The sequence below is a fragment of the Engraulis encrasicolus genome, chromosome 3, assembly GCF_034702125.1.
Source record: "Engraulis encrasicolus isolate BLACKSEA-1 chromosome 3, IST_EnEncr_1.0, whole genome shotgun sequence".
Taxonomy (NCBI): Eukaryota; Metazoa; Chordata; class Actinopteri; order Clupeiformes; family Engraulidae; genus Engraulis; species Engraulis encrasicolus.
In genome coordinates this window covers 15,179,441-15,195,892 of record NC_085859.1, presented here as the reverse complement: position 1 = coordinate 15,195,892, position 16,452 = coordinate 15,179,441, and the positions used below count along the sequence as shown (strand labels likewise).

At 43.2% G+C, this 16,452-nt stretch overlaps 1 protein-coding gene across 1 annotated transcript in view; it reads left to right on the top strand.

The window, feature by feature from the left end:
* abca2 (ATP-binding cassette, sub-family A (ABC1), member 2) overlaps positions 1 to 16,452 on the top strand; it is a 134,563-nt gene that overhangs the window by 111,391 nt on the left and 6,720 nt on the right. The window contains exons 37-46 of the mRNA XM_063195913.1: positions 2,255 to 2,315; positions 2,748 to 2,922; positions 4,713 to 4,828; positions 5,432 to 5,579; positions 7,974 to 8,097; positions 8,702 to 8,834; positions 10,071 to 10,191; positions 12,348 to 12,526; positions 14,287 to 14,428; positions 15,828 to 15,962. Coding sequence (XP_063051983.1) covers positions 2,255 to 2,315; positions 2,748 to 2,922; positions 4,713 to 4,828; positions 5,432 to 5,579; positions 7,974 to 8,097; positions 8,702 to 8,834; positions 10,071 to 10,191; positions 12,348 to 12,526; positions 14,287 to 14,428; positions 15,828 to 15,962 — 1,334 coding nt within the window. The remainder of the gene's footprint in view (positions 1 to 2,254; positions 2,316 to 2,747; positions 2,923 to 4,712; positions 4,829 to 5,431; positions 5,580 to 7,973; positions 8,098 to 8,701; positions 8,835 to 10,070; positions 10,192 to 12,347; positions 12,527 to 14,286; positions 14,429 to 15,827; positions 15,963 to 16,452) is intronic.

The following is a 16,452-nucleotide window of genomic DNA, read 5'->3' as shown; positions in this document are numbered from 1 at the left end:
TAGTTCAACTGTGTTTGATAAACCTGGGCATAATTAAACTGTGATCAGTCATAATTTGTGTGGGTGCTTCATGAAGAAGAACAAGGCAAAATGAATAAGGGGCTTCGGCAACCACAGACAAGAGTGTTAATGTCGGAAGGCCACTTCCGAAACTTTATTTATTTTATATTTCTAAAGAAAATGGTCAGCGAGTTGTTGCACCCTCTTTCATTTTCAAGTAGCCTAAGAAAGGGAAGGCGACGCAGAAAATACATGATAGTTGTAGGCGAAGGGTAAGCTATGACAAAAAAGGCAGCGATGGGGATTCGTGTAGATTTTTTGTTTTAATAACAGCAGACTGCCGTGCAAAAATGTCCTCACAGTTGTGAAAGCCTTGAGCAAGCGGTACTTTGCGCACCGCTCACCACATGTGCCAAGCTCTGCTCTCCCTATTCCGACTCTAGTAGGCTAAGCAATAACAAAAAGGCAGCAAGGGGATGTGTCAATTTTGATGGACATTGTTTTTCATAACAGCATGCTGACGTGCTCCCGACAGTTGTCAAGCCTTGAACGCCTTGAGGTTGTAACTTTGCGCATCCCAATTTGGAACTCCAACTAAGCCCCCCACATTTGGGCTTGCATGCCCACCCAAGGGGACCCCGGTTCGAGTCTGGCCGGGGTCATTTCCCGTTCCTCCTCTATCTCTCTGTCCCATTCACTTCCTGTCACCATCTTCGACTGTCCTGTCAATAAAAAAAGCATAAAAGCCCCTAAACATATATTTAAAAAAAAAAATGCTGAGCCACAGGTCTGAGTTCACTTAAATGGCTTAAAGCAGGGGTGTCAAACTCATTTTGGTCCGGGGGCCGCATACAACCCATGTGGACCTCAAGCGGGCCGCATTAGTAACATCATCGCAAAAAAAAAAAAAAAAAAACGTAAAGCAGAGGATTAGTGTTCAGTACTATCACGTTTTAAGTGTGTTGAATATGTAGAAAGCAATGCAATACTGATAATCCTATGCAAAATTTCCTTGACTTCATTCATTCATTGGCAACCGTCAATTAATTAAATATGGGACAGTTCATTTTGGCAGGGGGTCTGGGGGTTTACCCCCAGAAAATTTTGTATTTCTTATATGTAATTTCCTGCATTTTCACGCATTCTAACATCCCGTTTCCAGTTTGAGCTTAATAGGAACCAATACAAATCCTATTATTTAATTACAACCAATACCAATACAATACGAATAAGAAGTATTAACATTTTATCTCTATATATGAGGTCTATAATATATGAGCTTTATGAAATGCCTGTTACAGTACAAATTCACTATTTATAATAGAAGTGTGAGGTGCACTTTACTACATATATACAGTGTAACAGAGGGACCATTGGGTTAATGTCATGCAGGTTTCGATTTTGCCCCGAGGGCCGTAATTGCGCATTTCGGTTATTTAAGTAAAAAAAAAAAATATTTATATATAAAAAAATGTAAAAAAAAAAAAAAAATTTTTTTTTTTACATCCGGGCCGGATGGAACCCTCCCGCGGGCCGGATGCGGCCCGCGGGCCGTATGTTTGACACCCCTGGCTTAAAGGGATCAGGTGTGAGAACACTGTCAGAGACACTTTTTTGAAGCGGCAGGGGCCGTGCGCTTTAACCCGTTTTAGCCTAAAGCACCTGCAAAAAAACACCTGCTGAGTCCCTGAGCCCTTTTTGGGAAAAGGTGTCCTCATCCTATAAAAACCTAAATATCTCTGCCTCCGAATCACATAAAAACATGAACTAATTTGCATTTAAAGCTATGACCCTCATCTTGCATTAGAATATGTTCATTCAGCTTTACCATACCCACATTTTTAATAAAAAACTAAAATCACAAGAGCCTGAATGCAGCGTCTATATAGCTCCAGGCACCTAGGCCGTTGCAACATATTCGCAGCATCAGGCTTAGTTAAATGGGTTTAAGAATTACTGTTCATTTTCTCAGCGTGCTGTCTGAAGTGCCAATGAATCAGTTCAAGTATGTTCAGTCAAACATAAAACAAAGAAATACAATGTAATACAATATATTGTATTGCAAAACTGATCGCCCTGCACACAACATGCATCGCTCGCTCTCAAGAAAAATAAACTCTGAAAGCAGCGTGTGGTGACCCATCTTTAACAATGCAGTATAATATAACCTCAGGTTTTGATAGTGTGTCCATTTGGGTGTCTAGATCGCAGCAATAAAGTTAAATGCTCCCTTTTGTCATCTTTGTGCCTGCAGGAATCACCCTGACGAATCACCCCATGAATCGAACCAGTGCCAGCTTGTCTCTGGACTACCTGTAAGATTTACTTTTCTCTTTCTCTCCTCGCTTGTTCATTTAATTTTTAACCCATTAAGACACAGTGTTATAAATTTGCTGGTACCAGAATATCAATGACCAAGTCGTACTGCATTACTAAAGGCCCTGTGTTATGTCATAGTGGTGAAGTATGGTAGTTAACGTTTCGATGACTTTTACAGTGTTCCACTGGTGGAACGGCGTGCATTATGGGGATACTGTTATTGGGGGCTTCTTAGACCTAGGATAGAATAATGAACAGTAGACAGGAAAGGAGTGGGAGAGAGAGAGAGAGAGAGAGAGAGAGAGAGAGAGAAGTGCTGGGAATTTAACCAGGGCAGACTCGGGCAGAACCAAGGTCTCCATAAGACATCTAAAAGGTCCATTTAGCATGTTGGTTATGAACTTGTCCATGTGCTCGTCTGTCTCCAGGCTGCAGGGTACGGACGTGGTGATCGCCATCTTCATCATCGTGGCCATGTCCTTCGTGCCGGCCAGCTTCGTGGTCTTCCTGGTGGCTGAGAAGTCCACCAAGGCCAAACACCTGCAGTTCGTCAGTGGCTGCGACCCCGTCACCTACTGGCTGGCTAACTATATCTGGGACATGGTAAAATCATGCAAAAAGAAACATTTTATACACGCACACTTTAAATCATTGGAAAGTAATATAAAATCCATAAGGGTTGGAGCAGGCGTCACCCAACAGTTTTTCTCTTCCTTTTTAAGGGTGCTGACCAAAATATTGTAAAACTGAAAAATGAAAAAAGGTTGGTCCACTGAGGAAGGCAGAACGCCGAAACGCGTCTGTGTAATAAAGAAACCTATGCATGGTGCGACCTTTTTTCATTTTTCAAAGTAATATAAAATACAATATAAAATTGTAAAATTAAATTATATAATAAAAAGAAATCTTATTCATCTACGTACTGGCTGGCCAACTGCATCTGGGACATGGTAACATTTTGAAAAAGGAAGAGATAGAAATCAATATAGGCGTTCCAAGAAATTGTATCCACTCTTTAGGGTGCCCTCTGCCTATTGAATCCTAAATAGCTCAGCCTCCGGGGCACATACAAACGTTAAATAAGTTGCATTTAAAAGCTAGGACCCTAATTTTGCAATTTTACAATTTATTGATCAATTTACTGTCACCGCCTGCTTTCAAAATTATGCCTAAGTGATCCAAGTTATTTTTAGGTGAATATAGTATTTTAAAATTATATTATAAAAAGAAACTGTCATATACTGGCTGGCCAACTAATTCTGGAACATGGTGCAGTAATGAAACTATGACATTACACTCAGCTCACATTTTATCCGAGGCAACTAACAGTTTTTTAGATGCAAGGTACAGTATTGTAAAAAAAAAAAAGAAACAACGGAATGGCTTGGTTATTTCTGAGATGCATTCGGTTTTACGCAACGCATGTTTACTTAGAAGCATTTAACAAGCAAACTATTTTATATAGGCTATTACTATTCTTTTTGTTTATAAGTGGGTCATTAAACTACATCCAATTATAGACTGACATTGTACGTTCTCTCTGTTGGCTTTCCTTGCTGGACATAGACATCCTAGGGCGAAGATATGTGGTTGTTTGGAAAGATGTAGGCCATGGCGTCTATAAAGCACATTTGTGACAAAGCCAGTTATGGAAGCTGTTCTATAAATATTATAGTCCAGTCAACTGGGCGTACCTTGAAATGTCCTGGCTGCCTGCCTCAGAAATCTCACTCTATCACTCCCCTTCTGTCCCTCTCTTTTGCCCCTGTATCTCACTATCCATATCTCTATCTCTGCCTTTCTTTTCTTGTCTTTCTGCATCTCTGCCTCTCTGTCCCTCTCTCTTTCTGTCTCCATTTCTGTCTATCTCTCACTATCCATCTCTCTATCTTTGCCTCTCTTTTCTTGCCTTTTTACATCTCTGCCTCTCTGTCCCTTTCTCTTCCTCTCTACACATCTCTGTCTTTCACTACCCATCTCTCCATCTCCCCCTCTCGTTTCCTCTCCTTGTACATCACTCTATCTCTCTACAACTCGCTGTCTTTCACTATCCATTTCTCAAACTCTCTATCCATCTCTGTCTCTCTTTTCCTCTCTTTATTTCTACATCTCTGCCTCTCTCTCCCATTCTCATGCTCTCTCCATCTCTCTCTGTCTCTCTTTCACGATCTGTTTCTTCTTTTCCACCTCTCTTTTCTTGTCTGTCTACATATCTGCCTCTCTGTCCCATCTCTCACTATCCATCTCTCCATCTCTCCCTCTTTTTTCCTCTCTTTCTGCATCCCTCTCTCTTTCTCTCTCTACCTCTCTCTGTCTCTCTATCATTAATCCCTTTCTTCTTCTTCTTATTCCGCCTCTCTTTCCCTCTCTTCCAATATCTATCTATCTCTTAGCTCAACTACTTGGTGCCAGCCACATGCTGTGTCCTGATCCTGTTCGTCTTTGACCTTCCGGCGTACACGTCACCCAAAAATTTCCCAGCCGTCCTGTCCCTCTTCCTGCTGTATGGGTGAGTATGGTAACCCCCACCCCACCCCCCTCCTCTCTCCCCTCTCTCTCTCTCTCTCTCTCTCTCTCTCTCTCTCTCTCTCTCTCTCTCTCTCTCTCTCTCTGCTTACGTAGAGCACCACCGCCACTTCATAAATAACCTGCAGTCAGTAGGCCTAAGCCAAAAGACACCCCCTTGAGAGGAAGTCTGGTTTTCGCAACCTTAACCCGTTGCCAATTATTTCCAGGCCAGGCCTCACTAGGATAGGATAGCCTCATGAAGCAGCACATCATCCCTTAAAATAGACAGTAGCCATCAGGCCCCATTAGCTGGATCTCAAAGTCATCAGAGATCAGAGATCTGAGATCGGTATTGGCTTACATGGATGTTCATGTAGGTGTCTTGACAAACTTCGTAGAACACACTGAATGCTTAGAAAAGTAAATATAACTAATTCCCAAAGCAAATTGATTTAAAAAATTGTATTGCCCATCGGTTTTGGTTTTAACATTTTTCAGCCACCACTGAAGAAGGGCAAGGCAGAAACTAAATGAAGAGTAACTACAGGAGTGCTGTTCTTTATTTTGGATGTTCATGTTTGGTGTCTTCCCAACTCCCCCACAGCTGGTCCATCACTCCCATCATGTACCCGGCCTCGTTCTGGTTCGAGGTACCCAGCACGGCCTACGTCTTCCTCATCGTCATCAACCTTTTCATCGGCATCACCGCTACCGTGGCAACCTTTCTGCTGCAGCTCTTTGAACACGACAAGGTATTATACTACAAATATTTTCATTAAATTGAGTAAGTTCATTGTAGATTAAAATTGCCAATATGTTTCAGCCTGCAGTGGCCTTCAGTTCAAACTTCCCCCACTTCCATATGCATGTAGTATGCATGCATTCATGCATATAGGGAAGTGGGGGAAGTTTGAACTCTTCACTTTTCAGTTCACTTTAAAGCCTTTTAATGAAGAAGAAGAGTGCTTTGGATATCTTCAAAACCTTGTTCCAAGTTATGTTTTACCAAAGAGCACCTTTGCACCACTTAAAAGAATGCTGAAGCCCCCTGACCTACATATTCTTTGTTTGATTGTACTACAAATCTGGGAATTTTTCGCAAGCAGACAGCCAAAAAAAAAAAAAACAGACCCAGGGCCCAACAAACAGACAGATGGATGGACAGACTGGATAGAGAAGCGTGCAAGGAGTACAGGATTTCCGACAGCATGACAGAAGGAACCCTTTCAAATTGAACAATTTTGCTTGCTCCCGCAGGACATTGTATGCAGCAAACTTACCATATTAGTCTCTGCATTCAATAATGGATGAAACTTGAATCATAATCAACAGGTGGCAGTGGCAGAGCTCTCCACCGGTATTCTTTTTTCTTGTAGATTTTTGTTGTTGTTGTCTTTTTGGCTTTATTTATGATAGGACAGTGAAGGTGGTGACAGGAAGCAAGTGGGGAGAGAGAGACGGGGAAGAGCCCGGGCCGGGAATCGAACCCGGGTCAGTCGCATGGTAGACGAGTGCCCTACCGTTTGGCCACGACAGGGCAGTCTCCAACGGTATTCAAGGTTGTACAACAATAAGTTGGCAGAGGAGTGTTACACACTTTGCTGGAGCCAATGTGTGGGGAGGGCTTTAGTCTGGAAAGAGGACTCTCTAGGTATTTTACCACAGCTTTATGAATTTGTCGTTGTCGCGGAGAGTCAGACAGACAGACAGACAGACAGACAGACAGACAAACAGGCAATCATAGTGAGTTGAAGTTATGAGAAGATGTCTGAAGTAGAGCTTACAGGTAGTCTGGAGAGCTGATCTAAAGCCGCTATGAGGTATATTGCCATTGCTTTGGGGATTTGTTTCCGCAGACAGACCTGCAATCATGGTCGACAGGTAGTTGTGAAGGTATTTCCACAGCTCGGACGTGCACAGCAATAGCAAGCAGAAGATTTGATGGAAGTTCTGAGGCAAAGTTTATATGAGAAAATTGATCCCAAGCAAGTCAGTGGTGTATTGATTGATATGTGCTTAATAAGCTTGTTGAAACTAGACATACAATCCCAGCCATTTTCTGTTAGGCCAGGTTTTGCAAGGACCCTGTGTGTGTGTGTCTGTCTGTATGTGTGTCCGCCCACAATGTGAAGAACCCATCACATGCATCTAGGGCTCTAAAAGGTGAAATGCTGGTTAAATTTCAGTTTGGTGGGGGGCGCTGTGGCACAGCGCGCTAAGCCCCCCACATTTGGGCTTGCATGCCCACGGGGACCCCAGTTCGAGTCCAGCTGGGGTCATTTTCTGATTCCACCCCGTCTCTCTGTCCCACTCGCTTCCTGTCACCATCTCAGACTGTCCTATCAAAGAAAGGCATAAAAAAACCCCTAAAAATATATACTGTATATATCTTTTTTTAAATTCAGTTTGGCTGGTAGAAAAAAACAATTTACTAGCCACTTTGACCCATTACTGAGTTTGTGTTTAGCTAGTAAGACTAACATCTAGGCATACTAGCCATTTTGGCTGGTGATGAAAAAAGTTAACTTAGAGCCCTGTGTGCATCTAAAGGTGACTAGGCGGCCAGGTTGTCAACTCTGATAGCTCTTGTTGGAAATGTGCCTCACTGCTATCTACTGCTAGCCTGGTCCTGACCATCCCATAATACTACCATTTCCATTTCGTATTCATGGTCTGGACTTTGTTTGATCTGACGCGTTTGCAGGAAGCAGTAAGGACATTTTTGGAAAAATCAGGATTGAACTTATAAGTTGTTGAACAAACATGTCTGACGTCTATCTATGGCGATGTAGGACCGTTTAACAGACATGTCTGACAGAACATCCTACCGTAGGATAAAATTACAATGTAGGACCGTTTGTCCAACATGATCTCCAAAAATTCCGTGCTCCTGGACACGGATGTTAAGGACACGAAATCCGTGTCCAGGAGCACGGATTTTGCCAAAATTCTGTGCTCCTGGACACGGAATTGTTTTCCGTGATGGGCATGTGATGGGTTTGTCAGAACACCGTCGAAAATCCTACCGGTCAACATCGCTCCACAGAAGACAGGTACCAGACGTAGTGCAGAGCCAAGTGTCTTGGCGGAAGTACGTAGGATGGCGCGCGAGACTAATCTACTGCTGTCCTTTACCCCTTCTGCAGGACCTGAAGTTGGTCAACAGCTACCTGAAGTCCTGCTTCCTCATCTTCCCCAACTACAACCTGGGCCACGGCCTCATGGAAATGGCCTACAACGAGTACATCAACGAATATTACGCCAAAATAGGTACATTCCTCTCTACGTTTGCATTCACATGCTGTGTACGTACATGTTTTTTTGTGTGCATGGGATGCATTTATGGCACAATTGAATTGTGTGTGAAGCTTTGATGTTGTAGACAAAACAGAAAAGAACAGCAAAGAAACAGGAAGCCAAGCAGCAAGGTAGCAGACAATTGGAATTTGCCACACAAATTTGACTGTTTACGTGACATTTTTTACTTCCAAATTAATAATTCAGAATTAGATAGTTCTGTGGAGTTTACATTGCACTTTCATTTAATTCTGAATTGTGAAATGTTTACATGATGTTCAAAGCAAAATTAAGCATTATTAAGAATCAAATAAAGAGTTCATTCTGAATGAAATGTCTCATGTAAACAAGGCCTGTGACAGTCATCAGTATGTTACTGATTATTCCCTAATGCCTAAAATACGGTTCCAATACATCAGTACACCGAAAAGAGAAAGTTGTTAAGTTAAGGACATCATTTGCTTTTTTTGTTTTGTGTTTTTATAATTCATACCCAAAGGACTTAGAAGTAGCTTGTGTCTGCTTCTGTAAACCCCAATCTTCACTCATGCCACCCCTCCGTCTTTTGTCCCCGCAGGTCAGTTCGACAAGGTGAAGTCCCCGTTTGAATGGGACATCGTGACCCGCGGCCTGGTTGCTATGACGATCGAGGGGTTTGTGGGATTTCTCATCACCATCCTGTGCCAGTACAATTTCCTAAGGAAACCCCAGTAAGTGCCTCTTGTCTGCCTGTGTGGTTGTGTGAGCGAGTGTGTGTGCACTGGTTAATGGGGCGTGCTGCTGGAAGGTATTAATAGATGCATGGGACTCAGGGAGAGAGGCGGGCAGAGTCTTAGAGAAGGTGGTTGAAATAAAATGCACTTTAGACCAGGGGTGAATTTCTCAAAACCAAAGTTGCTAACTACAGTAGCTACTTCGCTGTTTTCAATGCATTTTCCCATTGGCAACTACCGAAGTTGCTAACAGGCTAACAACTTCTCTTTTGAGAAACTCACCCCAGGGGTGTCAAACATAAGGCAGAGCCTTGGAGAAGGTGCTTGGAATGAAAGAAGGCAGAGAATGCGCGGACATCAGTGGCACATATACTCGACAAAAAATAACTGGAGTAAATAATAAAAGTGTGCAACACTGTTAATGAGTTGTTTAATGGCACGACGTTTCAGACCTTAGTCCTTCTTCAAGTGCAACCAGTTGGAATGAACATGTAAATCACAGCCTCCGTGACAATATAATACGAGGCAGCAATTCGATTATTTTCGATACTTAGGAATGTCTCACGATAAGATGCGATTCGATTCGGTTCGATTTTTTTCCAATAACTTTTCCACTTCTACTATGTTATGGAGCCAGGGCATTGGGCAGGGACCAGTGATTTGATTATTTTCTATACTTAAGAATACCCCATGATACAACATGATACGATTCGATTGGCAGCTGTAGGATCTATGCATCGATACATATAGATTATTATTTGCTCCTCTAGTGTCAAACATAAGGCCGGGGGCTGGATGCAGCCCGCCAGATGGTTCAATCTGGCCCCTGATTTGTGGAGACAAAAAAAAATAAACTGTCAAAAAAAGAATGTCAAAATGAGAAGCACATTTCTAGCCCATTACAAAATGTGCTTTAGTTCATTGAGATTTGAGATTTTTAATTCTTGAGAACAAATGTATTTTTTTGGTTGTCATTCACAGTTGATGTGAATATAGCCTACCCACTGTCATCCACCTCAAAATGATTGACTAGTGACGTGATTCCAATATGAAGCAGAGCTTTGCGATATTTCACAATTATATCACTGGTCCAGACCAAGCCAAGACGGCAGCTTTAGACGTCAGAGTTAAGATGTTGTTCACTCTAACCTTTCACTGTGTGTGTGTGTGTGTGTGTGTGTGTGTGTGTGTGTGTGTGTGTGTGTGCGTGCGTGCGTGCGTGCGTGCGTGCAGGAGGATGCCGGTGAGTAGTCAGCCCATTGAGGATGATGATGTGGACGTCGCCTGCGAGAGGAGACGAGTCCTCAGAGGAGACGCGGACAACGACATGCTCAGAATCGACAACCTCACCAAGGTCTCCTATACATTCACTCACATCCACCCACGAAATACAACCTCACCAAGGTCTCCTACACATTCACTCACATCCACCCACGAAATACAACCTCACCAAGGTCTCCTACACATTCACTCACATCCACCCACGAAATACAACCTCACCAAGGTCTCCTACACATTCACTCACGTCCACCCACGAAATACAACCTCACCAAGGTCTCCTACACATTCACTCACGTCCACCCACGAAATACAACCTCACCAAGGTCTCCTACACATTCACTCACATCCACCCACGAAATACAACCTCACCAAGGTCTCCTACACATTCACTCACATCCACCCACGAAATACAACCTCACCAAGGTCTCCTACACATTCACTCACATCCACCCACGAAATACAACCTCACCAAGGTCTCGTACACATTCACTCACGTCCACTCACTCAACACAACCTCACCAAGGTCTCCTACACATTCACTCACATCCACCCACCAAATACAACCTCACCAAGGTCTCCTACACATTCACTCACATCCACCCACGAAATACAACCTCACCAAGGTCTCCTACACATTCACTCACATCCACCCACCAAATACAACCTCACCAAGGTCTCCTACACATTCACTCACATCCACCCACGAAATACAACCTCACCAAGGCCTCCTACACATTCACTCACATCCACCCACGAAATACAACCTCACCAAGGTCTCGTACACATTCACTCACGTCCACCCGCGAAATACAACCTCACCAAGGTCTCGTACACATTCACTCACATCCACTCAACACATACTGTACTGCATGGCATGCTCACAATCATGTTATAAGCACTCAGAGACACTCAGAGGAATACACACACAGCACATTCCGTGCACATTCCATTATGAGCTGAGATGGAGTGGGCGGTTTAAATCACATTCTATTGTTGGTGTTATATAATTGGCAACTAGGTACGTTGAATTGGAAACAACAGTTACTAGTGTTAGTAAATAATAATAATGGTGTTTACAATATAAAAAGGGGTCAAAGACGTCCAATATGTCCTTCAGTGCAACGGATACTTTTGCTTACTGTAAATGCAAAAAAAGAGGTTTTTTTGTTATTATTTTTTTTGGCTTGGCTTTCATGCATTCACTTTTCAAAAAACTGTTTTGAAAATTTCACGTTTTTCACAGTTACAGTAAGCAAAAGCATCTGAAAAAAGCACTGAAGGACAGTGTCATGTTGGACGTCTTTGACCCAAAGACACACAGCATTGTCATGTTTGGAGGAATTGGAAAAGCCATACTATCTAAAATCCTGGAAAATATCACCACCGTCTCTGTAATGACAGCACTGATTACTTTACCTTACTTGGTGTTGACACAGGGATCTCATATTTAATCAGTATTATGGCTCTCTTGAGTAATCAACATTATTTATAATTCTGCAAACTTGTTTGACTCACCAAATTACACATTTAGGACCTACTTAATGTAAACTTGATTGTGTTTCTTATTATAATGTCAGTGGATAGTCACTTAACCCCCCTCCTCACCCCTACACTATAACCCCAATCTCATAACCTACAGAAAGCGGTTTCATATGCGAGTACATAGTCATAAATATGTACTGTATGCATGTATACTTACAGGTATATACAGTACTATATGTAGTGTCTGTCCATATTCACATTAGTAATGCTAATTATTGCTCAGGACCCCCATTGGGTGTCCCATGATGTACTTCTCTATACATTGTGGGCATGCGTGGCCTAATGGTTAGAGAAGTGAACTTATTAATAATAATAATAATGATAATAATAATAATAATAATAGTAATAATAATAATAATAATAATAATAATAATAATAATAATAATAATAACAATAATAATAATAGTAATAGTAATTATAATAATAATACATAGGTTTTGTATAGCGCTCTTCTAGACACTCAAAGAACGCTTTACAGACCATCTAACATGAAAACAAAACACATTCAGACACTCAGACATAAAAAGACTCAACAAAATTACAACAGAAATACGCAACAAAAATAGACTGAATGGAGGGTTTTCTGTCCATGATGTTATGGAAGTGGTGGTGGAAAGATGAGCACACCCACGACGGGTTGCAAGTTCAACTCCCACCCTTACCTCTCCCTCCCTGTGTGTGTGGCAGGTGTACAAGTCGAGGAAGATGGGCCGTATCCAGGCGGTGGACCGGCTGTGCCTGGGGGTGCGACCCGGGGAGTGCTTTGGGCTCCTGGGGGTCAACGGAGCGGGGAAGACCACCACCTTCAAGATGCTGACAGGAGACGAGACCACTACGGGAGGAGAGGCCTTCATCGGAGGACACAGGTAGAAGAACATGCCAGCCACGCTATCTATACGCCACCTAGAGCCTCCACTCAATTCCATTTTTCTTTTTTTAATCCTTTAATCAGCCAGGATAGTCCCATTGAGACTAAAAGTGTATCCTCTGCCAGGGAGTTCTGGTCAAAAAGGCATCTAAACAAAATGTTCCAGATGCAGACACATTGCATATAATGATAAGGAAAACAAACTTACAATGTTTTATGGAATTCTAAAAGAAATGAATCCTCAGTGTATACAGTATTAATTGCCCCCCTAAAACGCTCCAATGAAAGCAGAGAGTTCATACTCAGTGTATTCTGCAACTCTTTCCAGAGATGTGGAGCAAAAAAGTAAAGCCTGTTTTCCCTAATTCAGTATGAGGGGTGAAAGACTGTAGTAATAGCTTGTATGAGGAACGTGTACTTGTGACAACTAGTGTGAAAGAAACTGTCATATGCATCAGGCTAAGGATATGTGGCCCTACGTATTGCAGTAAGTATGTAAACAGTGGCACTGAGAAAATGCAATTAAATTCAATTCTTTTTATCCGCAAAACGTCTTGTGTGTCCAAATCCATAGTACAAATATACATCAAGACAGACATGGACAATCCCTACACCAAAAAATGAATAATAATAACAGGAAGATAATATACAGATATTTTATCCAGTGCTCTCAGCATGGATGTATAGCTTGTGCTACTAACAGTCTGATTTGAGAGTGCCACCATGATAAGTTCACCTTATGGTGAAAGGCAAGATGTTGTTAGTATTATAATGTTGCGTAGCCAACAGGAGGAATTACTCACGAGACAAATGAAAGCGTTTGTCATAAAATGAAATAAAATCAATTTACATACAAATCGGCCTTCATTGTAGGACACAGGGTAGGATCATAATACATAACCTGCCTTACTTTTTTCATTTAACCAAATATAATAGCCTTTTGTCTGCTGTGTGTTGTGTCAGTGCATGTGCCCCTTCATCATCTCAGTTGTTGTTTGTTTGCCTTAGGCACACCATTTTCATATCAAATGAAACATGTACAAGTCAGCGACAAAGCTCCGTATGTGCATCATGCTTCATATGAATGATTATAAACATTGTGGACAGAGATCTGCAGAGGTGCACCATTTTATATTCGCTAGTGTTTACCTCCAGTTATCTGCATTGATAGATGGACATTGGTGCGTTGTTGTTGGATTGTTGCTTTTTGCCAAAAATAAGATGTAAAATGAAGCTGCTACGCTGGTTTGTCATGCCCCATATGTCTCCTGCTGTTTTTCTATGTTTTCATGCTGCCAAATTTGTACTAGCTTGTGTTATTGCCTACTCTGTTTCTTTGACTGATGGCATTGGTGCCCCCTAATGTGGGGTAGAAAAGAGTGATCACTGTGGCTGTGTGTGTGTGTGTGTGTGTGTGTGTGTGTGTGTGTGTGTGTGTCTGTGGTGTGTGTCTGTGGTGTGTGTGTGTGTGTGTGTGTCTGTGGTGTCTGTGTATGTATGTGTGTGCATGTCTTTGTGTGTGTGCCCACGCTGTCTGTGTGTGTGCGTGCATGCTCTGTGTGCTCTCTTTGAGAGTATGGGTGTGTGTGTGCGCGGGCGTGCGTGCGTGCGTCCGTGCATGCTCTTGGTGCTCTCTTTGTGTGTGTGTGTGTGTGTGTGTGTGTGTGTGTGTGTGTGTGTGTGTGTGTGTGTGTGTGTGTGTGTGTGTGTGTGTGTGTGTGTGCGTCTGTGTGTCTCTGTGTGTGTGCATATGTGCAGTATACTGCGTGAGCTTCTGAAGGTGCAGCAGAGTATTGGCTACTGCCCGCAGTTCGACGCCCTGTTTGAGGACCTGACAGCCAGGGAGCACCTGGAGCTCTACACACGCCTACGGGGAATCCCCTGGAAGGACCAGGACAGGGTGAGAACGCACGCACGCACACACACACACACACACACACACCTACGGGGCATCCCCTGGAAGGACCCGGATAGGGTGAGCACGCACGCGCGCACGCACGCACGCACACACACACACACACACACACACACACACACACAGAGAATAGTCTAAAAAAACACATACATGAACATAACACTGGAATGTTTTTTTTTTATATTGAGAATACTTGAGGATAAGTAAGGGTTAACGTTCGGCGAGAAGGTCGCTACCGTGGAATAGCAGCACGACAGAGAGAATCTTTAGACCCCGACGCGGAGCGGAGTGGTCTTGTTCTCTCTGAAGTGCTGCTATTCCACAAAGCGACCGACTCGCCGAAAGTTAACCCGCTTATTATATGGATATACTTAAATGATTCACACATGGCGGGGACATTTCTTTAGGCCTATTTAATGTTAAGTCTATTATAGTTTTTAATGTCAAAAGATTGTTGCTGCGCAAAACAAAACAGTGCCGTTGTGGAACACCGCTAGGCAACAGCTAGGTAGCCAGGACAACAGGTGTTGTCTATCACAGCAGCTGATTAGAGTCTTGTTGAAAAGTCGCTTTAGCAGTGAAAAGTCTTGTTGACAGCGGTCTCTTATAGACCAACCCGTCCGTTATCGAAAAATAACAGACGTGCGAACGTTGGGGAGCCCCGTTGAAATGAATGGAGCATTCGACCGATGACGTCACAACCATATAATAATAGTGTTTAATGACTTTTAGAAACTGATCTTGAAATCATTATCATAGTTTTCACGCACACAAATGCAGAGTGACTAACCAAGGCTTGCTGCGAAAGAGTATGCCAGCCAATGCCATGCTGTAATGACATGCAAAGAGTGTGTGACAATGGCCATGGAAGTGACAGGCGTGATGTATGGTACGGTATGTGCGTGTTACTGCCGTGTTTACAGGCCCAGAGATGGCCTTGCACTCCACTGAAGTACATTAACCCTTTGAGGAGTACCATCACAAATATGTGATTAGAATTTTGCCAAAATTTTGAGTTCTCATTATGATGTCATAAGGACTTTGCAAGATTTTTAACACAGACGTCTATGGGAGCTGTAGAGTGTTCAAGTAAAATTCTAGAAGAAACTGGGGAAAGTCCGTACTCCTCAAAGGGTTTTTAATCTGCCATTAATGATCATTCAGTTTAGTTATTCTCTCTGTCCGTATTTCTGTCTATGTCTATCTCTCTCTCTCGCTCTCTCTCCTGTCACACACACACACATATACTGTATCTGTCTGACTGTCTGTCTGTCTCTCCATCTCCTTCTCCTTCTCTCTTTCTCTCTCTCTCTCTCTCTCCCTCTCTCTCTCTCTCTCTCTCTCTCTCTCTCTCTCTCTCTCTCTCTCTCTCCCTCTCTCCCAGGTGGTGCAGTGGGCTCTGGAGAAGTTGGAGCTGACTAAGTATGCCGACAAGCCAGCCGGAACCTACAGCGGAGGCAACAAGCGCAAGCTGTCCACCGCCATCGCCCTCATAGGATACCCCTCGCTCATCTTCCTGGTGAGTTACACACACACACACGCACGCACACCACACACACACACACGCACACGCACACGCACACACACGCGCACGCACACACACACACACACACACACACACACACACACACACACACACACACACACACACACACACACACACACACACACACACACACACACACACACAAACAAGCACACAGATACCCCTCGCTCATCTTCCTGGTCAGTTACACACACACACACACGCACGCACACCACACACACACACACACACACGCACACGCACACACACACACACCGGCTAACCCTACCTCATCTTCCTGGTCAGTTACACACACACACACACGCACACGCACACACACACACACCGGCTAACCCTACCTCATCTTCCTGGTCAGTCAGTTTGCCTACTGGCCAAGCTATTGTTAGCACACACTGGTTAGGCAGATATGTGCACACACACACACACACACACACGCTCATATGCACTCACTTGCACGCACGCA